Source organism: Prinia subflava, chromosome 28 (genome assembly GCF_021018805.1).
Source record: "Prinia subflava isolate CZ2003 ecotype Zambia chromosome 28, Cam_Psub_1.2, whole genome shotgun sequence".
Classification (NCBI taxonomy): Eukaryota; Metazoa; Chordata; class Aves; order Passeriformes; family Cisticolidae; genus Prinia; species Prinia subflava.
In genome coordinates, this window is record NC_086274.1 from 2,702,345 (window position 1) to 2,726,114 (window position 23,770).

The 23,770-nt window shown below is 48.6% G+C and overlaps 1 protein-coding gene across 3 annotated transcripts in view; it reads left to right on the top strand.

The window, feature by feature from the left end:
- Positions 1 to 207: 207 nt before the first annotated feature.
- LOC134562507 (galactosylgalactosylxylosylprotein 3-beta-glucuronosyltransferase 1-like) overlaps positions 208 to 23,770 on the top strand; it is a 28,495-nt gene continuing 4,932 nt past the window's right edge. The window contains exons 1-5 of one of the 3 annotated variants that reach the window (XM_063419933.1): positions 208 to 885; positions 19,271 to 19,419; positions 19,739 to 20,274; positions 21,454 to 21,750; positions 22,242 to 22,349. In XM_063419933.1, the coding sequence (XP_063276003.1) occupies positions 19,308 to 19,419; positions 19,739 to 20,274; positions 21,454 to 21,750; positions 22,242 to 22,328 (1,032 nt within the window). In that variant the 5' untranslated portion in view covers positions 208 to 885; positions 19,271 to 19,307 and the 3' untranslated portion in view covers positions 22,329 to 22,349. Of the gene's footprint in view, positions 886 to 19,270; positions 19,420 to 19,735; positions 20,275 to 21,453; positions 21,751 to 22,241; positions 22,350 to 23,770 lie in introns of all 3 variants that reach the window. The other 2 variants (XM_063419931.1, XM_063419930.1) reach the window with 2 other exon arrangements.

The window sequence follows — 23,770 nt, forward strand, 5'->3', positions numbered from 1 at the left end:
CCATTAACCTGCTCCGAGGCAGAGGCCGCCAGACAAAGCATTGGCTGTGGCTGTTCATGTGGCCAGAGCACGGAATGGCCCAGCTGCTGCTGCAGTGGTAAGTGGTTGCACCAACATCACCATTACCCCACCTCAGGGAAACTGAGGCAAGCAGTGGTGATGCGCGCATCAAGCAGCAACTGAGGGGACCAAATCCCAGAAGTCCGGTCCGTGACTCCTAGGTTGCTTTATAGACAGCGAACCCGCACGGCCTATAGCTATGGCAGGTGGCTCGCTCTTGAAGCAGCCGGAGCGGGAAATCACCCCAGCACCGGTCAGCGGCAAAGAGAGACCCTCGGGACGGGCAAAAAGAATCCCGCCCCTCGCCTTCGGCGGGAAGAGCAGCGGCCGGCTCGGGGCAGGGAACCCTCCCCCTTCGAAGGTGCCCGGCCCCGCTGCGGGCGGCGGGGGCAGCGCTGCGGCCGTGCCCGGCCCCGCTCGCCTTTCTCCCTTTTCCCGGCTCGGGTCGCCTCCTCGCCGCTCCTTCCCCCGTCGCTGGCTCCGCGCTCGCCCCTTCCCTGCTTAAGGTGGCCCCGCGGGATGCGCGGCGCGCAGGAGCCGCTGCGGGCGGCCCTCGGCGCTCCCCCCACCCCCGGCACGGGGTGGCCTTAAATCGGCTCCGCGCCGCGCGTAGCCGCATCGCCGGCGCCGTCTGAAGGCGGGCGCCGCCATCCGCCGGCAGCGCCGACGGGCCGGTCCCGCTGCCGCTGCCGGTGCCGTTCCCAGGGCGCAGGGAGGACACGCCTCCGCCCGGCGGCGGGCGATGCTCCCCCGGCAGCCCCCGGCGCGGTGCCGCCCCGCGCCCGGCGCCCCGGCGTCTCTGCCGTGACCGGTCCATCTCGCCAGGTAAGCGGGAGACCCCGCTCTCGGGCACCGGGGCTTTGGGGGTGGGAGCAGCGCTGGGGATACAGCGGTGACCTTGCGGTCCCCCGGCGCTTGGCGCTGGAGGGGTGCCCTGCCCCTGGAGCGGCAGCTGCATGCCCGAACTTCATCCCCGCTCAGCGCCCGAACCGGTTCCGCGCTGGACGGGGAGCCCCTGTCCCTGCATCCCCCCACAGCTTGGTCCGAACACCTTCCAGGGGAGCGACATCCCACTCCCAGGCTGGAATTTTCCAGCTGTGGGGAGATGCCCCCGTTCCTGCTGTGTGTCCACCCGGGAATCTCCGAGCAAGGGTACCCAAACGCGGGTCCCGGGCGCGCCGCCGCTCCCGGAGAGGTTTTATTGCGCCTCTTGGTGACAAATACCGGAGAAACCAAACTACAGAAGGGCTACAAGGGGGCTGTGTGCAGACACAGGTAGCTGGGAACCGACCCCAAGTGGGCATCCCAGCGAGGGGCTCTGGAGAGGTGGATTGGGAAAGGGCAAGAGGAGGAGGTCTGGGGAAGGGTTCTGCCCGCTTCTACCCCTGCGCCGCACACGGGCGTCTACCGAGGGATGCGCTGGCTGTTTTTCTGGAGCAGTTTGGGGTGGATGTTGCTAGGTGAGTTGGAAAGTACTTTTTTTTGGCCTCCCGCTCCAGCCACTCACTCATCCAGCCCCGGGCCAGGGGAGAAGAGGAGAAGGCTCAGCAGCAAATGCCTGACAGAGAGAGAAGCCCCTCAAGGTGCTGCAAATCTGGAGAGAAGCAGCCAGTTCCTTAGTAATTCCATAGGGGAAACCTGACAAGGGGCAATTTCAGTGCAGCTGGAGAGAAGGGGTGTTGAAATGAGCAGGGCAGCACCAAGCACCACCATAGCAGAGCAGTAATGACAAGCTATAAATAAAATACCTGTCCGATAACTTGAAGTCCACACAGCTCAGCAAGTGAGCAGGGGAGAGTGAGCAATGCAGCCCCTGCAGGTGCCTTCAGCTCATTTTTCGGACCCAGAGGAGGCTTCCTTGTGCAAAGCACATTGCAGAGAGTATAGCAAGGTACAGCAGCTTCACACATGAGTCTGATCACCTAGTTCTGCTGGGGCTTAAATCTCATCAGGTGCAAAAAGGGGAAAATGGGTGGGGAGGTTCACGCCTTGCACCTCTGGACAGCCAGCAGAAGTGCAGGGTATTGGCCTCACTAGCCTCAGACAGGACTAGGAACAGAGGCCATATAGCACTTGCACAAGCTAGGAGACAGGTGCACAGAGACAGCAGGATAGGAGCCTCACAGAAGGGAGGCCATCATTATTCTAAAATGCGATTCCTCAGTGGGAGATTATGGGGACCTCAGTCTCAGGCAGTAGAGGGTTACAGGGCAGGAGGAGGCCACCAGCAGAGCTCTGTGTGACAGCCTGTGTCACATCTGTTTGCAGCTGTGCACTCTGCCAATCCCCTTTTCTCCGTGCCCTGGAGCAGGATGTGGGGGCTCCATCAGCTTTGGTTGGTGCCTGCTCCATGGTTTCCTGGAATCTATCTGTTGGCAGGCATACCTGGGATACAGACCGAGCGTGAGCACACGCTGTGCCTGCCCCGTGTGAGGCCAGGAGCTCCGTGACCGTGATTCCTGCCCTCCCTCCCCCCATCCCTCCCAGGAGTGACTTTGGTGCTGCTTTCAGGGCACTTCAGTCTGCATTGAATTAAGGCTCCGCAGAGCAGTTAATGTGCAGAGGAAGATGTGCAGCTAACACATCGTATCGGGTGTTTCAGGAATCTGGTGAGACCAGGTTAAAGCTCTTCTTTGGCATTTTCAGTATAGTAACAACAATAGTAGTAGTAATAATAATAATAGCGAAATCATCTAGGCAACCTTGCAATCCCAAAGCAATTCAACCAGCTGAGATGCAGCCACCTTTACTACAAAGGGCCTCAGCCTGGCTTGCAAGACACTTTACCAGCCACAGGATAGAAAGCAAAGCAGTTGGGCTGAGGAGACTTGCTCCCACGACAAGGGTTTTAATGAGGGAAGCTCCCGCACCTTTGGGCTTTGTTACAGTGTCATCGGGGAAGACTGTTGCCTAGGGAGCTGTACAGAGCTATACAGCAGCTAAATGTACGCAAGAGAAGAAATGTACACAACGTTCCACAATGTACAGCTCTTAAATTCATATTTTCTCCATGGTCTGGGAATATTTTGGTGCCTGGTGCCTGTGTTCTCTAATGACATCTTCCCTGCAGAGTGTCCGAGGGTGTACTGGACAGCTCAAGGCTGTGTCTCCTGTGTACCCAGCATCCTTTCTTCTTGCTTACGAAGCCCTGGTAAAGGTGCTCTTTGGCAGGGAACTTTCCTCTGCTTCAGCAGGCCAGGAGATGTCCTTAGTGCCCGAGATCAAAGCCATACCTTGCAGGCAGCTTGCTGGCAGGAGCCTGGGTTGGATTGACTCTAGCTGTACCCCTGGATGGCTTTCCTGCCCTCTTCACCGAGGTAATCACCTGCCAATGACAGTGCTCTACACATCCCTGTGGTTCTCAGTGCCTTCATAACTCCAGCCTCGGCTGTCCCTCTCTCCCAGGGTGCTGGTGCTGCAGGCACAGTCACCTCCTGCTTTCCTCCAATGCCTCAAGAGGCAATGTTCCTGTTCCAGTCATAAGAAGCCACCCCACAAACTCCATCCACCTCCTGGAACTACTTCCAAGGCCTCTTCTTCCTCTCCCTGAGCACTTTTGATGGTCTTTCCTGTTCACAGTACTTGGGAGCAATAAGTATGTGTGCTGCAAGCCTTCATGTGTATGCCTACAAGGGATGAGATATTTGATAGGCTTCAAAGATGCCCTTTACTGAGCACGCAAAATTGCTCTGAGAAAGCTCTGCAATTATTCTGCAGGATGTACACAGGAAAGATGATATCTGTCCCCTTCCTCCTTGTATCTAATTGTTCCTAATAAAAGAAGAAGCCTAAAAGGGAGGTAATAAGCCAGACTGGAATCTGGGTCCCACACACCTCCAGGGCCCTGGAGGAGTATAAAATCACTCTGCCCTTTTTGCTCCTGGCCTTTCTGCCTAATAATAAGCATTATGCTTTTCTGCACTGCTTCCCATCCCGAGATCTCCAAGTACTCGGCATGTGTGATTAAGAGCACTCCCTGCCTACATACAGAGCTGTTTGTCAGGATGACTGCCCCCTCTTTACAAGGGAGACACGGCAGAGCTGAGACAGCCCCAGATCATCTGTCTCACAGGCGAGAGGCCCCTGCCTCTCTGGGAAGCACTTCCTGGGAAGCAGCTCAGCCTACCAGGACTGCGATTTAAAACCTACCAGCAGCACAAAGGACTAATAAATACAGGGCATGGATGAGACCTGTGGCTGTCAGCACCCTCGTCTCGGGTGCACACAGGACTGCCTAAGGCCAATTCTTCGAAAGGGACACTGGTCAGACATCACTGATTCCTCCAGGTTGGGGTAGTTCACCAAACCACACCTCAACCTGTGATCAGCACACTTAAAAAACTTGGTCCTTTAATCTTTCACGCTGTTTTAGGCTGTGCAGGCTCATAATTAAGAGCTTGAAGTCTCTTCTAGCTTGCTCTCCTGTGACATTCATGCTCCCGAAGGCCTTTCCTTAAAACTCGAATTTATCTACTTTGCCAGTGTTCCCAAGTGTTCAATCAACTGCCTTGTTGGCTTCTTCCACCACGCAGTGTGGGGGGCTGTCTGACATCTTTCTGCCTGAGATGAAAACATTGCACTCTGCAAATTCCTGAGATTTATGAAATGTGATCTAAGTTTCCTCACGAGACACAGTTTCCCAGGTCTAAGACACAGAATTGGGATGCACAGCTCCAGCACGGGGACCTTCATATTTTGTTTGCTGTTCATCCCTACTCTGATCAGGTAATCCCACTAATGCCTGGTGCACATAGAGGGATTCCTTAAGATGGGGTTGGTTAGCTCAAGAAGACACATGAGGAGGGACATTGGGGTGAAAAATGAAGCAGTCAACAACAGAGAGGAGGGAGAATGAATGCTTCTCTACACGTCTTTTCTCAGTAGAGGAACTGGACTGCATTCAGGAAAAGATGAAAGGTAGCAATTGGATGATAAAAGTAAGTATTTTTCCATGCTGTGCATTGTGACATAAGGAACTCTGTGCTACAAGATGCTGCTGGTGCTGAGTGTAGGATTCAGGAAGAAGAGAAATTGTGATGGATAGTAGATTGTTCATCACTGGACAGTGCAGTCCACTTGAAATAGATCTAAATCTTCAGGGTTGAACCTCCTCTCACATCCTCTAGCCTAGGATTTTTTATTTCTTCCAAAACCCACAACACTGATCAATGTAGAGACAAGGGACAAAAGGACACAGACATGTTCAAGTGAAGATCACTGGGGCATATTTTAATTTCCAGGCAGAAGCAAAAAAATCTTATTTCCCAGCCTGTGTGCTGACACTTAGCTCTTGCAGGTTTGGGGTTTGTCAGCTGGAGCAGGTTCAGGTTAACTTCTGCTGAGATTTGAGCTGGTCCAGTGGTGCTTACGCTGCCACTTCCCCTGCCCGTGTTGTGGATTTTAGCAGACTGCCAGCGTCCTGGCAACTTTATGTGGTGCTGGTCTGTGAATAATGCTGCATTGCAAAAGGAAATGGTTTTTTTTGGATGTTACCCCTTGTCAAGGGCATTTATTCCCAGTACAGCCAACCTCTAGCCAAGCAAAGTGCTGGGATTACTTAGAGCTGAACAGGGTTAGCAGTCGGGCAATCTGATCTCTGGATAAAAGATTTTAGAGCAGCAGTGTTGTCTCGTTCTGTAAGTTCACGGTGGGTCTGTGTGTGGGAGTACAGGGCACATGGGAACTGTGATTTGCTAAGCAAAGCAGGATTGCTCCTCGGCAATCCTTGTGTGGGAGAACTCGGAGGAAAAGCCAAGGGCCAGGCAGGCAGCAGCAACTTGCAGACCCTGCCTCCCCTGAGGTGATGCTCCCTTGGGGTGTTGCAGGGCAGCCCGGCCTCTTAAGACACTGTCCTTAAGGGCAGGGTTTTAGCAAGGTCCTCTTCTCCCAAAAAAATCTCCCAGTGCCTCTTGATAGAAACTGCACAGTTGATCCTTGCCTGGCAGGAGTAGAGGTTGCTGGCTCCTCTCCCCCTTCATGCCCCAGCTGTTAAAGTAGGATAGTTAACATTCATCTTGTCCTGACCCTCCCTCATTCTGAAAGCTAAAAACAGCTGTAAAGGGGTATTTCTCCTATGACTGGCAGATTTAATTTATTTTTATGGTTATGTCCATAGCTATAGGTTAGGCAACAGTGCTAAGCCTCATGAAAGCCCTGACTGTGACCACAGCCATGGGGCTGACATTCATTGGGGTAATACTGCACAAAGTGCTGGGTGAGCCTGGGTGGCAGCAAGGGATCTTGTCCTCTCTGCCACGCTGGGGTGCCTTCCTCACTGGTCCAGCCATTGTGTGCGTTGTGTCTCCCCTCCACTTTCTCCAGCACGAATGCCAGATGATCTTAACTTTCTCCCTGCTGATACCTCATCCCCTGGATCCTTCTCTCCCGAGGCCCTTCCCCCAGCCCAGATCCATACAAAGGTGAAAGGGAAGGAGGAGACGATGACTTTCCTGTATCTGCCAGCTTCTCTCTCCACCTCTGACGTGAATGAGGCCCTTCATGGTTTTCTCTTGAGCAAACACAGATGCTTTTGTTTTATGGGCTTGTGGGACGGGATGGAATTAATAAATCAGAGCGCGAGTGCTGTGCCGCCACATTCCTGCAATTTTAAGGCAAGATCACACACAAAAAAAAGGCAGAAACAAAATAGGCAATCTCTTCAGAGAGAACTCAGATGATTTGACTGTGCCTCCTGCTTGCTGCCCCACTTGGTCTCCTGCTCCCTCACCCTTGTTTGTTCCTCCTCCTTTCTCTGACTTTCGCATTCCCATTAACCTCATTTCTTCTGTTCCCTTTCCCTTCCTCAGGAATCACTTTCAGTCACACCTTAGTTTCTCTCCTACACCTATTTTTCTTCCCTTGAATTCCTTTCATTTATGTTTCCCTTACCCCATACTAAGGTGTGACCAAGGCTTGTGCATCCGATATGAAGTTCAATGTTCTGCATGTAAGCCAAAGAATCAGGAATGCCTCAGCTTTTTCACTGTGGACTGAAATGTCTGCTCTCACACCTGCTTCCTCCACCCCTCTTCTGTTTTTCCTCCTAAGAATGTTGCTGCCTGGGAGATTCAGTGAATGACTCTCGGAATAAAACACAAAGTATTACTGTTCTCCTCTCAGATGTGGTATTTAACAGTGCTCCTTCTAGCAAAAATAGATCCTGCCCCAGAACTGGCAGACCCTTTCCTTCCTTGAAGGACAATCAGAAATGATTTGCCTAAAATTAATGCTTTTGAGCCAAATGACAAATTTTAACATCTGTGCTTGGCTACCACCAGGTGGTAAGGAGCTAGGGGAAGATCTTTTTTCTCCCCTGTAATTAGCTAACTGTATCTGGGGCTTCAGGAGAACAAAGTGAACCGTGTGGTTGGTACAAACTACCAGCAAGGGGCTGGGACAGTTTTATTCACTGCACTGGTTGTTTTTTCTCTAATGAGCTTAGGCACTTGAAAGTCATTTCCCCAGAGTGCTTATACATTGTTGTGCTTATCTTACCTGTGGGGGAACTGAGGCACTGAAGCAGGTGAAATGATTTGCCCAGATCCACGTACTGACGCATAGTTGAAGCCCAGAAAAGAACCAAGAAATCTTGTTTCACAGTTGACTGCTTTATCCTCTGGCCTCAGAGGAGGCCAGCAAAGACCTTTATCTTGTTTAGATGAGTGGATAGTCATTCCAAGAGGGCGCTGGGGCAAGGATATCTTTCTGTACTAATATGTGACTTAATGAGTCCTGTTGCTAAGCGGCTTCAATGATAGATCATGCATCTTCTTCACTAAGCATTGAAATAATTTTTTAATCATTAAAGCTAATACAGAATCCTCAGAAACATCCAAATCTCACAGCAGGGGCTGAAATTAGCAAGCAAACAGAACCAAATCCTGATTATCCCTGTGCACCTCTACAAAGCCCACAAGCAGCGTGTGCTGAAGTCAAACATGAGCCCGCCTGAGCTGTATCTCAGGGCTGGGCTGGGCAGTCAGAGGCAAGCTGGCAAACCCTGCTGCTCCACCATCCACAGCAAGTTTTTTTCCTCCCTCAGACATGTGTGCCAGCTCCTCATCTCTGTGGAGCAATAGAAAAGGAGGTAGGAGTGTTAATCACTGACCCCAGATAGCTGAGGCATCCCCTGGCAGATCCTTAGGAAGGAGGAATTATTTGCATTTTGTCAAGTGTTATTAAGTGGCAGATCTCAGCCTGGCCAACATTGTTTCCCCAGCCTATTTTTGTTTTCTTTTTGCCTTTGGAACTACCTCCTCCATCCTACTCCCACCAACCTCTTACATTTTCTGTTTTGTGAACAATTAGTTATTTCAGGTGCTCAGTCCAGTGCCCTGCTCTGCCTTAACTCATATGTCTGCCCTCCAGCATGGGATACCAGAACCTCTTGAACTGTAGCAGCCCACAGGCTTCTCCATAACTCCTCCAGTAATCCCAGTGTGTTTCCCATTCTGGTTAGCAACTCTCATACTGTTTCCTATTTTTCTCAAACCTACAGTGCTCAGCAGCATGTCATCCAATTATAACAGGAGGGTTTTTTACAGCCAAAGTGAGGTTTCTAACTTCTGTGTTAGAATAGGATTCTTGGAGCATTAAGGAAAACACAATAAATCTCTTGTTACTCAATATGCATCAGCAGCTCCATTACAAGGGGAAGGACACCAATAAGTATTCTGCTAAGATCATCACTGCTGACCTCTGTGCTGATTTTTAGGGGTGAATATAGTTAACCCCAAAGGATTCTTTGAGAAAGGATGATTTAAAATTGCTCTTATCACCTCAAAGAGCCTCTCTTGTCACCCTCTTGAGAACAAATCCAAGACTGTTCCTGTATCATGACCAGTCTTCCCACTTGTGCTCCTAGTCATGTCAGCTTGCAAGACAAACTCTGTATACTTTGTCCCACTCTGCAGCCTATTCTGGAGGTGCTGCAGAGGATGCTTATGGCTCTTTTGTCAACACCAGCTCCTGTTCAGTGGTGGATAAGCTGCCATCTTAGCAAGTTTTAATCCTAGTCCATCAAGCCATGCCAAGCCACGCTTGGACTGTAGCTCTTCTGAAGTCAAATCAAGTCCTGGAACTGTTAAACACTGGTGCAAAACCATCACTAGGCAAGATTTCTCCTCTTGTATACTCCCCTCTGCATTGAACTTACCAGACTGACAAAATCTGATACCAAGTATTTCTTTCCTAACCCAAACATGGGTCCTAACCTGAGCACCAGAACAAACACAAATGGCTTAGAAATTAGTTACAACAGCAGAAACAAAAATCCAGTTTCTTCCTTCCCAAGAAGTTTTTGGATGTTTCCTCTGCCTAGAAGCTGTTGCTGGCCCTTCAGGGGTATTTTTTGCGGAGCTGGTAATGGATGGAGGTAGTTCACGTGCATGTGTGAAGCTAGAAATACCTAACCTGGCTTGTTGACCTCCACAAACATCCTCAAAACCAGAGAGAACTTTCCTTCCCCGAGCACAAGGAGGGAGCCAGATTCATCCCCAGAATCATGAGAGATTCAAATTCATCTCTCAGAACCATAGCAGCAGACCATTTCTGGTTTTAACAAGAAACTACTCTTTGTCTGCCCTGATCTTCCAGGCCAACTTGGTGTGCTTTTGAAGCTCCAAGGGCTCTCAAACTGCAGAGAAGGGTTCAAAAAAAGCTTAGTTCATCTTCCCTCTCCAGCCAGAAGTATCTATTCATCAGTTATTCTGTCCAAGGCCAACTGGGAGCCCATGAATGTGGAAGGAAGGTAGGAAGGACAGCATTTTCCAGCACACCCTGAGTGCAGAGCTGTAAGAGCTGGGGAGACACATCTTCCAGGGTTATTGCGGTTGTAGTTGTGCAAAGATGATACTCCAGTCCCAGGAAACAGCTCGAGCTGGCAACTCAGCAGCCTAGGGCTGGTGGTATCAACCCCCTTTTGCATTCAGGCCTGGGGCAGCCTGAAGCACACAATTTCAGAAATAAGCCCATGAGTACAAAACAGCACAGGCTGACCTCCCTCCCAAGGGAAGGTTTATAAACACTACATGCAAAGACACTTTCAGACCAGGCTGCTTTCATGTGCAATTAAGGAGTATGGCAGAGAGCAATCCCTATATAAGCAAGCCCTATGGCAAGCCCCATGCACTCTTAAGAGAGAGAGCAGTTTGTTTCTCATGCTGTGAGCTCGTCTGCCCTCAATTCCCTCACAGCTTTCCCTTCCTTCCCAACAGACTCTTCCATTTTAACTGTGCAAGACACATCAAAACAGAAACCAAACCCACATCTTTTTTTTTCTGGTAGGCTTGGATTGTTGTTAGAAAGGGGCATTTGACTTTTGCTACTCCTCAGTTCCATCTGTTCACCCACATGCATCCACTGCTTACTTTTTCTACAAAATAAAACTTACTCTGATCATGATGCAGGGATATATACTAGCAGCTGCTACCAGTGCCTAAGTTAGATATTGCTCCCCTGGGATTCCCAGAAGGTGGGAATTGCATCTGGGTCCCTTGATCTCAAACACCTTGGCACGTAATTTGAATGTGGCTTGCCTGTATTCCAGAGTCAACAACTTCCCTGTTAGGACAGGGAAGGACAGCAGGGCAGTCCTAGCAGGACACTGACCATCAGCTTCCTGCCCCTTCTTTCTTTTGCTCTTTTCTTCCCTTTTTATTTCACATGCAGAAGGCAGAAAAATAAATACTGTCTGCTGACTCTAATTTTCATTTTAGTGTTTCTTTTAATCAACCCCAGCTATACAGATTAGCAGTGGCATTTAAGGTATAAATCAAGCAGCGGACCATAACGTATATCAATTGCAAAAGACAATTCTCTAGGTGCCAATTTATCCATTCTGTGTTTGTTTCTAAAAGTGTCTGCATGACACTTGAATGCTGCACAGCAAGTGGCAAATATAATGAGTGCTGATGATTTATTTGGGGGAAGAAATCAGAATTAGCATTTAGGACCATCTCAGCCAGTTACAAAGTGAGCGTATTTCCCACAGCTCAGAGAGCAGCAACAGCAAAAATGTCCATCAAAGACACCAAAGTGGTGTTTCTCCTCTCTCTAATCTCACACAACTAACACCTGCATGATGTGGCATCAGTGCTGTCCAGTGTCCTCTCTCTCTTAATCCATATGGAGCAGCCACCCACAAGAACATTCTGCACAAAGTTGCTGTTTGCACGATGCTTTTATCGATCACATAATTCAGCCAGCATTCCCAAATAAAAACTCAGGGGGATTCTTGCCATTACACTGCACTCATTGTCTGCCCACAGTTCTTTCCATACAATAACAGATCAGGGCTCTGATTCTTCAAGGGGCCAGCACACACATGTAACCATGAAGATGCCAGTATTTCCACAGATTTTGGAAAGACAGTAGACACATTTAGCTACACTGGTGTTTTAAATGGCATAACTGCTTCCCTACTCATTTGCACCGTGATTTCAACCACAGCAATTTCTCCTTTGCTTTCTTTTGCCCTCCCTAGGAGTAGTGGGGAAGTCCAGCAGGGAAGAGCATTTCAACATTGCCTTTGAAAGCAGGAGGAAAACAAGCTGTCTAAATCAATCAAGGGTGTGCATTAGTAATAGCATGTTCCTCTGGAGTTCTGCATTTGATGTCATATTGACACATAGCTGAGATCAAAGCCTGTCTCTGTATCCTGGCTGCTACCAGAGGAATACCATTGGCCTTTGGGCCCCATATCTTTACAAGGAGCTTGTGATCAATGTGATTTCTTCCCCCCATAACAAGCACCTGTGAAATGTAATTATCCATCAAATAATGCCTAATGCCTTTTTCTCTGAAAAAGTAATTCCTCTCCATCTTTGAAAATGCTCTGGAAGGAAATACTATGGGTTTTTCCTTTCTGCTTGTGTAAAAATGCTGTAAAATGACAGCTCCCACTCCTGCTGAACAGGCATCAGCTGTTAATTCAGTAGGGAAAGCTCTGAATGAGATACACAGAAACTTTGGAACAATCCACTATTGTTTTTGTTTCCTTAGAATTATTTTGCCTCCTTGGAAAAAAAAAAAAAAGCTGCCGTTTGTTTGTTTGTTTGTTTGTGGGGTTTTTTTGTTGGTGGTGGTGGTGGTGGGGTTTTTTTTGTTTGTTTGTTTGTTTGTTTTTTCTGGCTAATGCAGATATTGGGCTGATTCATGCTGATACACTTGGAATTATTATTCTGTAATAGTCATCAGCATCTAAAAAGGACCTCAGTTTTGCCAGAGCTCTGCAGCAGGGAAGAGAAGCTGATGTCTGAATAAGCCCCTGAGTTCCCTTTCAAGGGAGGATAACTCCAAGCTTAGAGGTCTTTCAGGAGAGAGCTACCTTTCTCAGGAGACATCTGGTACCCCCTGCTTCTCTCCGGGCCTGAGCTGCTAATCTTTCTCTGGGTATTTCTGGCACCCCTGGATTATGGCTCTGCAGAGCAGGGAAACTGTGATGGGGCAGAGGGCTGTGTCCCTCTGAGTCACAGCCCACCCTTGCCCATGCTCAGAGGGCAGGAATGCAGTGACAGGTTATATGGATCAAATGTGAAGGACATTTGGGTCTGGGCTGATTAAAAATAGCCTGGCCTAGACCTCCTTTTTCAGCTCCGGAAGGCTCCCTGCAAGGACGGGCTTTGCAGCCAAGTTCAAGGTCTAGTCTGTATTCAAACTGGGTTATCTCCATTCCTGCTGATAGCCCAGATAGTGTCTGGATACCCTTGATCTACCTGGAGATAGCAGGCTGAGCCACGTGCTGTCTCCAAAGTATTGACTCCTGTGGGACCTAGCCAGCAGATTTAATTAGCTCCATCAATGGTTTTTTTGGTTTTTTTTCTGTTGGGTTGGATTTTTTTGACTTGGAAGAAATCCCTGTATAAAGCATCACCTTCTGCCAGTCCATGCTCCCACACACAAGCCACGTGTCTAGGACAAGGATGCTCTTGAGAAAGGTGCTGTGTCAAGCTGTTCACAGACCAAGCTTTGAGGAATGCTCAGCTTGGCTTCATGCGGGCAGTGGAGGGAGGGATGGCGGTTGTGCATGGTGTATTCCCAAGGGACAAGCCTGGTTTCTGGGCTGAAGTAACTGTGCTCCCATATGGTGAAGGGATCAGGGCAGAGAGGATAAAGCCTTACTTGACATCTGAGAGGTGCAGGGGCTTGGGAAGGACAGCTGTTTCATTGGGAGTGACTCACTTCCTGGGGAAGTTGTCCCCACAGGAGCCTGTGCACCAATCGACAGAGTATTGATGGGGCTGAGCCTTGAAACTATGCAGCTGCTGGTAGTTCTACTCTTCCTGCTGTGGGGAAGGACCTGGCCATCCTTCCCTGTATTGTTTTATTATTTGTAGTTCCCTGGGTTTTGTCTCTCCAGGGGACTTGGTTAATTTTCCTTTGCCCTCTCTCCCCATGAGCAGTAGGGGAGTGCTCACCTCATTCAGATTGCGGGTGTCACTTGCCTGCAGCTCTTCACCAGGTCTGCTGCAGAGGGATGATAAAAACCCCAGCAGAAGAGCAAGAGAAGAACTCTTACACCTTGGGACAGAACTGCAGTCTCCTACTATTGCCTAGGCTACTGAGAGGTCAAAATCCCATTTGCAGGATCAGTGCCTTTCTCTTCCCTGTTCCATCCGTCTCTCCTACGAAGGCAGGCTGAAAGAGTTGGGGCTGTTCAGCCTGGAGAAGGCTCTGGGGAGACCTCAAAGCACCTTCAGACACCTAAAAGGGGCTACAAGACATCTGGAGAGGGACTCTTTACAAAGGCACGTAGTGAAAGAATAAGGGGGAATGGGCTCAAACTGAAAGAGGGTAGGCTTAGGTTAAATATTAGGAAGACATTCTTCACTTCGAGGGCAGAGAGGCGCTGGCCCGGGTTGTCCAGAGTTATGATGGATAGTCCATCCCTAGAAGTGCTCAAGGCCAGGTTGGATGGGGCTTTGAGAAACCTGATCTAGTGGAAGGTATCCCTGCCCACAGCAGAGGGGTTGGAACTAGATGATAATTAAGGTCCCTTCCAATCAAAAACATTCCATGATTGTATGATAAACGTTTCCCTTCCAAGAAAAACTGCTTCTCTTTTTTTTCCCCCTTTGTTTTTAAGTTACCCAGTTCCAGAAGAGTTTAGGGGAGAAACTGCTACTTTCTGAGCAGAAAACCAAATCTGCCTTTTCCCTCCTTTTTCCCACCCCCACAAGAAATACAGCTGGATGTAAACCCTAAGGCACTGTCCTTTAGATCTAGCCTATCCTTTCTGTCCCACAACGATGCCATCCCTGAATACCTGTCGGGGTCAGAGGAGTCTCGCTACTGAGAAATGCCCTGTTTTGGCTGTGTTTGCACTGTAATTACCCGTGCTTATCCCAGAGCAATAACCCATTCCACCCACTTCTCTGGTTCCTTGAATCCATCCTCCCGCTTTATTGTGCACATCTCAAAGAGGCAGGCAGCTGCCTGGTGAGGGGAAGCACTGCAGCATCTTGGCCTGTCTCAATTTTTAGCACTGTTGTAGTTTCAGCTGAAGGCTCTGATGGGCCCGAGGGAATGGGGGGAGAGGGGACAGCGGCTTCCTGTGCATTTCAGCGCGGCAGAGACTGAACCGGTGCTGCTCACCACAAATACCGGCGCTGCCATGAATTATGCATTCCTTGTTTAAAGAGAGGTCGCTCTCATCAATAATTGAAAGCTCCCTGCTCTGCCTTCAGCATCACATCTCCCACACCGGGAGTTAGGGAACTCATGAAATCTGCATGGACTCCCTCAAGGTGGCTAGGGGCTGGTGGAGAGAGGCAGCAAAATGCAGGCAGAACAAACCAAGAACCCTGCTGACAGCTTTGGGGTGTGAAATTAAGAGTCATCTGCAGCTACCGGCAGGTCTGCTCCAGCCCTGCTCCTCACACTCCTGTCTCCTCCCCTCTCCACACCTGTCTCCTCCCAGGGTACACACAGAACAGTAAGCTTGCAAACATGCTCAAACCAAGATTAGGGAGCATTTCTTGAAACTTTTGGCTCTGTTACCTGAGAGTAGTTTGCTTTGGGTGCTTGCCTAGAAAATCGTTACACTGGATGGCGGGATGTTCCCAAGGGACTGTTTGAACTGTGAAATTTGTCCTTCTGGGAAGGTAAGAATCTCTAGAGCCTGTACAACTAGAGCTGTACAGTCCTGGGGCTGGGGTTAGTCCAGCATTCAAAATCTTGTAAGCCTGGCTCAGACAGTTTGGCTGCTCTGAACCAGAGGCTGGAAAATCACCTTTCTTGCAGAGCAAACTTTTTGAAAGGTATGGTTCTCATTCTGGATCAGGCAGGCAGAGGGGCAGAACCAAAACCTCCTAATTATTTCTGAGTTATCAAAAAGGATGTAAACTGAGCAGCTTCTTAACAGGGCTATAGGAAAATCAGAGGCACTCGAACATGTCAGCCTTATAATCCCCAGTCAGCTGCGTCTCTCTCTAACTTTCACCTTTCTCCCATTCACTCAGCATGTCCTTTCAAACACTCTGCAACTCAGGGAGAAAGTCACTGCCCGGGTCATTTTGCAGCCTGGAATCCTTTTCGTTCTCCCAACATCTGGGTTGTCCTGCCTGTAACAAATTGTACCCTGTTGGTAATTAGTCAACAACAGATGAAGGGATGGGTCACATGTGATAGTCTGAGCCCCAGCCAGACCTTGCTTCTGTTCAGCATCGTTCTGGGGAATCCAGCTCTTCCCCCTGTGTGCTTCTCTCATTGTCTTTTCCTGAATGCTTTCAGAATAATGCTTTCTGTATCAGCACAGAAGCTTAAATGGAGACTGAATGCTGTTGCATCCCAGGAGCTGAGAAGTCTGACAAAGCAGCATGAAGCCAGAGTAGTACGAGAAACTTTCTGTCCCTATCATACTCAGCTTTGTGCTCTGTGTGTTTGTTTATTTTTTAATGGAGAACAGAAGATTGATGGATGAAATTAAGAAGAGGGATATGTAATTGGAAAACAGCTCAAGAAGGCTACATTCAGCATATTGAAGGCATCCATCAAACATTCAGCTAATGTTGTTAAGGGTGTGTAACACAAACAAGGGCTGCAGGAGACTCTAGGGAAAAAAAAGAAAAAGAAAGAGAACGGGGAATAGGCTGGACGGGAGAAATAGCAAGGGAGGAGAAGAGCCAGCAAGAGAATACAATCAATAATATTTGTATTGCAATCACATCCAAAGGCTCCCCTTGGGATCAGTGCTGGACTGTACAAGCACATTAAGAGATGGTCCCTGCCCTCTACAGCTTAAACCCAGGAATTACCAGATGAAGGCAGGAGATGGGTTTAGATGATCACAAAATTTTCTTCTGATCTTGAATCTCATTTAATAGGACCTACACTGAGAGGGCAGAAGGAAGGTAGCTGTTTGTGCCAAGAATACACACAGTAATGTTTGCCAACAGGCATGCAATTAATCCGAACCACTTAGGAGACTTTGGTTTTAATTATAAAAAGTAGGTAAAAATATGTGCAGTAAACCTCTGTAAGCCCCTCTGGGGCCATCAGCAGGCTACCCAGAGGCATCGATATGTGACTGGATTTTGATGCTGTGTTTTCAAAAGGATGGACTGATGCTTTAATGGACCACTTTGTGGGAAATATTCCTTGAGGGGTGCACATTAAGAGAATGCAAAGAGCCTTTGTGTGGGTAAGGACAGAAGACAAAGGCTAAAATTATTAGTAAGCGAGAGGATTCCTGTAGTCCTGGAAACCATGAGGAAAAGAGACTCTGAAGGACTGAGAAAAAGCAGGTGAAAGACATAAAGCAACAGAGAAGAGCACGCGTGATGGATGCAGGGGGAGACAGTGGGGGAGACAAGGTAACATTTTAAAGAGAAAGTATTCCAATAGAGATTTTTTGAAATGGGCTTGAAGACAGCTCCTCTGTGAGGTTCACAAGTTACCTGAGGCTTTATGCAGGGTTTAACTTCTTCAGCCTTGCTTGCTTTGGAAAAGCAATAGAAAGAAGGTGCATGCAGAAATAAATGAGCTCGGAGCACCAAGGGAGTTGCACACACAGACAGCATCTCCACTTGTTTGCAGTGTTTGGGAAGAATGAACAGGGCTGCCTGGAAGAGGGAGGAGGAGAAAGAACTAGAAAGGGAATTTGTTAAAAATTCTTCTAACTCTAAACCACTCTCCTCTGTGCTCTGTTGGTAACACGGCTGCCACGGCTGCCTCCTCCTCTCTTTCCCTCCAGAAGCAACCTGAGTTTGCAGCAGTAGCAGGTGTGCTGCATAGAAACTGTGTCTGTATAATTAAGGCCTTTTATTAAAGAGAAGAAGCACTGGCTGCCTGACTCTGGTGCAGGGACATTTGTAATTGCAAGCATACCAGAGGAAGCAAGGAGCTATGATGACCCTGAGCCGGGGCCTGGGTGGGCCCAGGTATCTGCAGTTGTTAATAGCAGTCCTTGGATTTCTTTTGTGGCTCTGTTCTCACAGCCATGAGTGATGGGAAGCTTTACTCTGCGCTGCTGCGCTGGTAAGAGAAAATATTTCCTGTAGGGAAAGCAGTCCCTGGTGTAGGTAACACCATCCTGCCCTGTGTCTGGGCTGGATCTGTAGCTTACCAAATACCTATGCCTTTGGCACTAAAGCTTGAAGGACACTCTTGTACCTGCCCCAGATGCAGTCATCAAAAAGCGATGAAGTTAAGCAGAGCCAGCATGTTTGCTGCACAAGGCTCCTGCTCACATCACCAAAACACTCCTGTGTGCCTGCCCCTGGCCACGCAGCTTCCTTGGTCCACTTCTTCATCAGCTTTTTGTAGCTTGAAAGTCGTGAAATGGGCACCATGGTGCTTCCTGAGTGAGGGGATAAGAAACATTAGATATTAACACCCTTAAGTGGTTGGCTTGGGGAGCAGTCAGTGGGAATATGCTTCCCTAAGGGATTGCTCCAGCATTGGTACCATCGGTATCTAACAAGGAATGAGCTTGTGTTGCAGTAATTTCCTTAACAGGGCTTATGAACACCCACTTTCCCACCAGAGGACTAGCTGAGACATGCTAGAGGTGGGTGAAATAGGATTGACAGTTATTTGTGGTAGGGCACTGATGAGCCCTGCAATTGCATAATCCTCGTTTTTTCAGGACACCAAGGTAAGATGTCAGAGAAACAATTAAAGACAGATTCTAAGAGGTCCCAGAGGATGAATTTAGAATAGCATCTCCTAATATCTTTTAGGAGTAGCCTGTGGCTGCTGTCACTGCAGAGCCCTTTTAGACCAGTTGTCATATTTCTTCTCACACAACTCTCTAAGGCTGAAGCAAGGCAATCCTTCCCCTCTGGACAGATGAGAAGCTGCTGGACCCAAATCCTGAGCGAGGAGTTGCTTTTGAACAAAATGTGCCTGTGTCCGTTTGAGGACCTTGGTTTTAGCTCACTGGCCTTCAGTACACTTAAAATTCCCTGGCAGAGCAGGAATTTACAGCCAACCAGTTTGAACCTCCTTTCAATCTTTTGTACCAGCATGACGCCATCACGCTCTTCCCTCAAACACCTTCAGCCTAGGAGTGCAGGAGGACATGGTAGGGCCTGGTGGGTACTCCAAAGTCTGTGATTTCAGCTAAATGTTGCAATGGCCAAACGCTGCAAACCAGAAGTGGAAAGGGATATGGGATAATTAAACATTCAGCAGGCATCAGCAGCACTGTGGAATGACCAAGGCAGGGATTTCATGGAACACTTAGTAGGTGATAGCATGCATGCCTGATTGCCTCAATGCATCTGCCTAAGGAGGATGAATTAACACTGCAGAACTGTTAAGAGGTTCTGGCTATCTAGAGGATGCCTGACATCTGACTGTTTTGTCCAGTTGCATATTCAGGCACACAAATCTTCCACACAGTTCTAAAAAGTCATACAAAAGAAGCAAATCACACAAAGCTCAGGAAAGAACACAAGTCTCAAAGAGGGGGCAAGTAGTAGTCCTCTCCAGCTTCAGAATCAGCAACATGAACAACCCTAACTCAAGGACAGTGGTTTCATCATGGGATAGTGGGAGGTTCTTTAGAGGAGCAGAAATAGCTAAAAGATGCTATTCAATAGTACCAGAGCTGGCAAAGTTGAATAATGGTTTGGACCTGATACGTTAATGGAGTTCCTTGTAAACTTAGACAACATTTTGCTGGATTAGGGCCAAACATTTGTCATGCCTCCCTGCAGTTTTGGTGACTGGTATTTTGGAGGCCTTATTTTTTTGTCTTTTCTGAAAGGTAGAGAGATGCCTGGGCATTGGAAGCTCCCTGCAGCATGCTGAGGAGACGTAACCTTCTTACCACGCTCCTGATTGCCTTGCCATGGGCCCTTCTCCTCACCTTGTGGCACCAGTACCCAACCACCCACTACCTCAGCCTGCTGAGAAGTAAGTGCAAAAGTTCTGCTGTCAGTGTGCTGGTGGCTGTGATGACTTCTGTTGCAAACCCTCATCAGGGATGCTCTCTCACAGGAAGAGTTAAACAAAGACAGACTTGCCTGAAGACCCTCTCGGGGTTTGTGAACAGCAGGAACATAAAATGTTCTTAAAAGTATGTTAAACATGCACCTTAGGCTGACTTTGGAGAGAGGATGCAGCACTAGCTCCAGAGAGATGTGTGCCTCCCTGGGCAGGAGTCAACCTGTTAGTATTAGTCCTCTGACATCTTCCTTTTTTTCCTCTTTCTTCCTTTGTTTTGTCCCAGAAGAGACAGACGAGAACGTGACCTCTAAAGCTCTCCTTAATGGTACATCTGCACTGAGAGAAGAAGGCTTCCCATCATGCACTCGGCAGCAGCAAAGCATAGGGGCAACACCTAAAATCATCCAGAATTATGTGTACTCCAGGCCTCCCCCATGGTCAGACACCCTGCCAATCATCTTTGTGATCACCCCTACCTACACCCGGCCAGTGCAAAAAGCTGAGCTGACCCGTCTGGCCAACACCTTCCTCCACGTACAGAACCTGCACTGGGTGGTGGTGGAGGACTCTCCGCGGAGGACCAACCTTGTATCCAACCTGCTGGAGAAGGCTGGGCTCAATTTCACCCACCTCAACGTGGAGACACCCAAGAGCCTGAAGATGGGTCTGTCCTGGATCCCATCCCACACCCCAAGGGGGACACTACAGAGGAACCTGGGGCTGCACTGGCTGAGGAACAGCTTCAGCAACACCGCACCACCAGAAGGCGTAGTCTACTTTGCTGATGATGATAACACCTACAGCCTGGAGCTCTTTGAGGAGGTAAGAGACATAAAATGACATGGGCCAGAAAAGCAGGATAGAGCTGCAGAGTCTCTTAAGCCCAGTTGCACTTGCAAAGACCTCGCCCACTCTGGTTATAGGGTAGATGCAAGCTGAAAGGGCAAAGAACACATGTGGCATGCTATAGGCTGCAGATGTAAACAGCCACTCACACACCATTGCACCAGCTAGAGTTCCCCTTGCCAGGGATCACAGGATATGTACCACAGAATTTATGCCTCTCCTCAGGGAGATCTGACCTAATTTAAATCAGCACCAAAGACAAACTTCTGGCAAGGCGTAAATCTGCATGCTTAGGGGATGATAGAAAAGTTGTCTTTCTATCCACCTTTATTCTTTGGCTGCCCTTCAGTTCTCCAAGTTCCAGTCCCCACTTCCAGTCCCAGGTGTGCCTCTGGGATCACCAAAGCTTGCCCAGACTCCTGCTGGAGACCTGGCTTTTGTGATGTGCCAAGCCTATGAACTTGCAAAAATCCAGCTCTCTTGTCACCAATTTAAGCCAAACTGTACTAAGCCACTTGAAGAGCAGAATTATGCATCAGAACATATTTCCAGTTTTCAGAGTTGTTAGGTCTCTGTTAAGCTCATCCTTTCTTACTTCCTTCCAGGTCCTTTCTGACAATTTCAGTAAACCCCCACACTTCTAGGCAGTAGCCATGGACAGAAAAACAAGGCAGGAGGTAGAGGGAGAAATTGGAATAGATGAGGACAAAAATGAATCAGTCAGGGAGATTACTTGCATGAGTGTGAAGCTGGAGTGAGTGGAGTTGATAATAGAGCTAGAGGCCTGGTAAAAGTAGTATTTGGCATTTACAAAAAATGATAAAATTCTACCATGACAAAAAGGCAAAAGTTCAAATAGGATGAGAAAACCAGAGTTTTTCATTCTTTTGAGGCCCTGAATGTGGGCACAGAAAAGCAGTGAGTTCGTTGTTCAGAGAACAAGGTGCTAAGAATATGCCTTGTGGCTGTGGAAGCTGTAGCTCTCAAGCAGCAGCGCAGGTGAACTGGAGCTTGTGCTGCTGAGAGCAATGCGATGGTGTAGGCAGTCAGTGGGGGAGGACAGGTGCCAGTGGAAGCAGAGGATGGTGCACTAACGGGTTGGGACAAACGTGGCGGGGTGGAATTCTCACGGCACTGTCTCCTTCCGGCACACAGATGCGCTACACGAGGCGGGTCTCAGTCTGGCCAGTGGCTTTCGTCGGGGGGCTGCGATATGAATCCCCAAAAGTGAGCCCAGCAGGGAAGGTGGTGGGCTGGAAAACCGTCTTTGACCCTAATCGTCCCTTTGCTATTGACATGGCCGGATTTGCTATCAGCATCAAGTTGATCTTGGAGAGGCCTCACGCCAGTTTCAAGCTGGAGGGGGTTAAAGGAGGCTACCAGGAAACCAGTCTGCTGAAGGATTTAGTGACTATGGATGGGCTGGAGCCCAAAGCAGCTAACTGCACAAAGGTGAGTAGTACAAGACATCTCAACGATGTAGTCTCCTTGCTGGGTCCGGGCTGCTTTTACAGCCTCCTGCCACACTCCTCCACCTTCCTGTGTGCCTGCCCTGTGCTGGCATGTGTCAGTGCCAAATGATGCTGGGACAGACAGATGGACAAAGCCTGCTAAATTCTTCACAGATGTGAAGCTCAGAGAGAACTGAGGAGCAGTGCTAGGCATTCTGTGTTAAAAAAGGATCTCAGATGTACAATTTGTGCCTACATTGCTTCTCCAGAATCCAGGAGGATTGGCAGAGGGTTGAGTCTGGAATTTTGCTCCAAAATGTCCCTCCTCACTGTTTCATGTGCCTGTGAAGTGTCTCCCAGGATCAACCCCTTTGACTCATATGCTTCAAACAGCTATGAGCCTCACTTTTCTGAGGATCCCACCCAGTGGGTGCAGTACTCTCGTAGTTTCCATGCTATCAGAATGCCTGAACTCTTCGTGCTTCCCTCTAGGTGTTGGTCTGGCACACAAGAACTGAGAGGCCCACTCTGGTTAATGAAGGCAAGCGTGGGTTTACAGACCCCAGAGTAGAGGTGTAAGCAGAGAGCCAGCTCCAGGGTGTGAGTATCTTTGTCTTTATTGTTTTTAGCAAGGCAAATAATCTGTATCTGTTTCCTTATTTCTGCTGTTATTTCCTCAAAACCCACATATGTGACTGCTCCAGTAATTCACCACGCCACCCTTTGGACAAGAAGTAGATTCTCATCTTTATCATGTATGCTCTGTATTTCTTACTCATTCAAGCCTCCTTGCAGACCATACGGGAGTTTTGCCTGACAGAGAGAAAAGTGACAGCAGAATCCCCCAGTTTCACTCAGTATTAATGACAAGTCAAATTCCTTTCCCCTGGACTTTTTCATCCAGCTCCAAACTCCCTTTGGTGTGGGAGTTGTCCTATAGGAACAAGATCACACTCCTGCAGGCAACCTTTTGTCCTGGCAGCCATGCCACCTGTGCAGTGCTTCCTGCATCCCCCTTCAGCTTTTATCCTGCATGAACAGCTGTGGTGTGGGTGCAGCAGGGAAAGGCTGATGGAATGCTTAAAGCACCTCAGAACAGGAACCAGCAAAGCACAACTTACACAGACTCTCTCAGTTTGAGGTGCTTGGTACCAGTGCTACCAGAGCTAGGAGTACATCTGCTGCTGAGGAGAAATAGTGAAGGCACTTGGAAGTGTCTCTGCAGTTCACAGAACCAGGTTCAGCAGCAGGATGGGGGATTATGGCAACCACCACGGGTGAAGGCAGGAATGTATCAGAGATCATTGATATGGTCTTAGAAACAGAATGATGATGAAGAAGCATCCATATACCATGCCCTCTGATCTCAATGGCACATTCCTGCCCCAAAAGTCCCTAAAGAATAAAAGTATACCAATTTCGGAGTACCCAGCTCTTTCTGAAATGACTCATATCTGTGTCAGGGCACAGGATGCTGAATGATTTAGTCCTACTTTGGAAGATATTCCAGGAGTGCTTCTAGATTTGACCCCAATACACCTCAGCTCAGCTCTACCAGTGGAAATAAAACTGACAGCTTTTATACAGGCAGTCATGAGTATTTCAACTCCTGCACTGATCTCCTGTGTGCATCACTAGTAGCTGCATTCAGCATTGCCACAGCACCTCATCATCTCTGAGTGACAGCCACACAAATAGTGCAAAGCAATCCCTGTGCTTGCACACCCAGGAGCAGATGGAGGGATTGGAGTCAGTTAGCTAAACACAGACACCCAGCACCACCACAGGGACTGTGGGGTAGCCTACCTGTCCCTCCTACAGGGCACAAACCCTGTACCATTTCTGACAGCTTTTTATTAATATCACAGGTATCCTAGAAACCCATAAATGATGCAAGATACCAGTGCTTGCAGCTCCTCTTTTCACCAGTGCTTTTGTGAGATCCACTAGCAGCAACAGGCTCATTTTGCACACTCACCCATGCTGAGCCTGCATAGCCTAAAGCTATGATTGCCCAGACT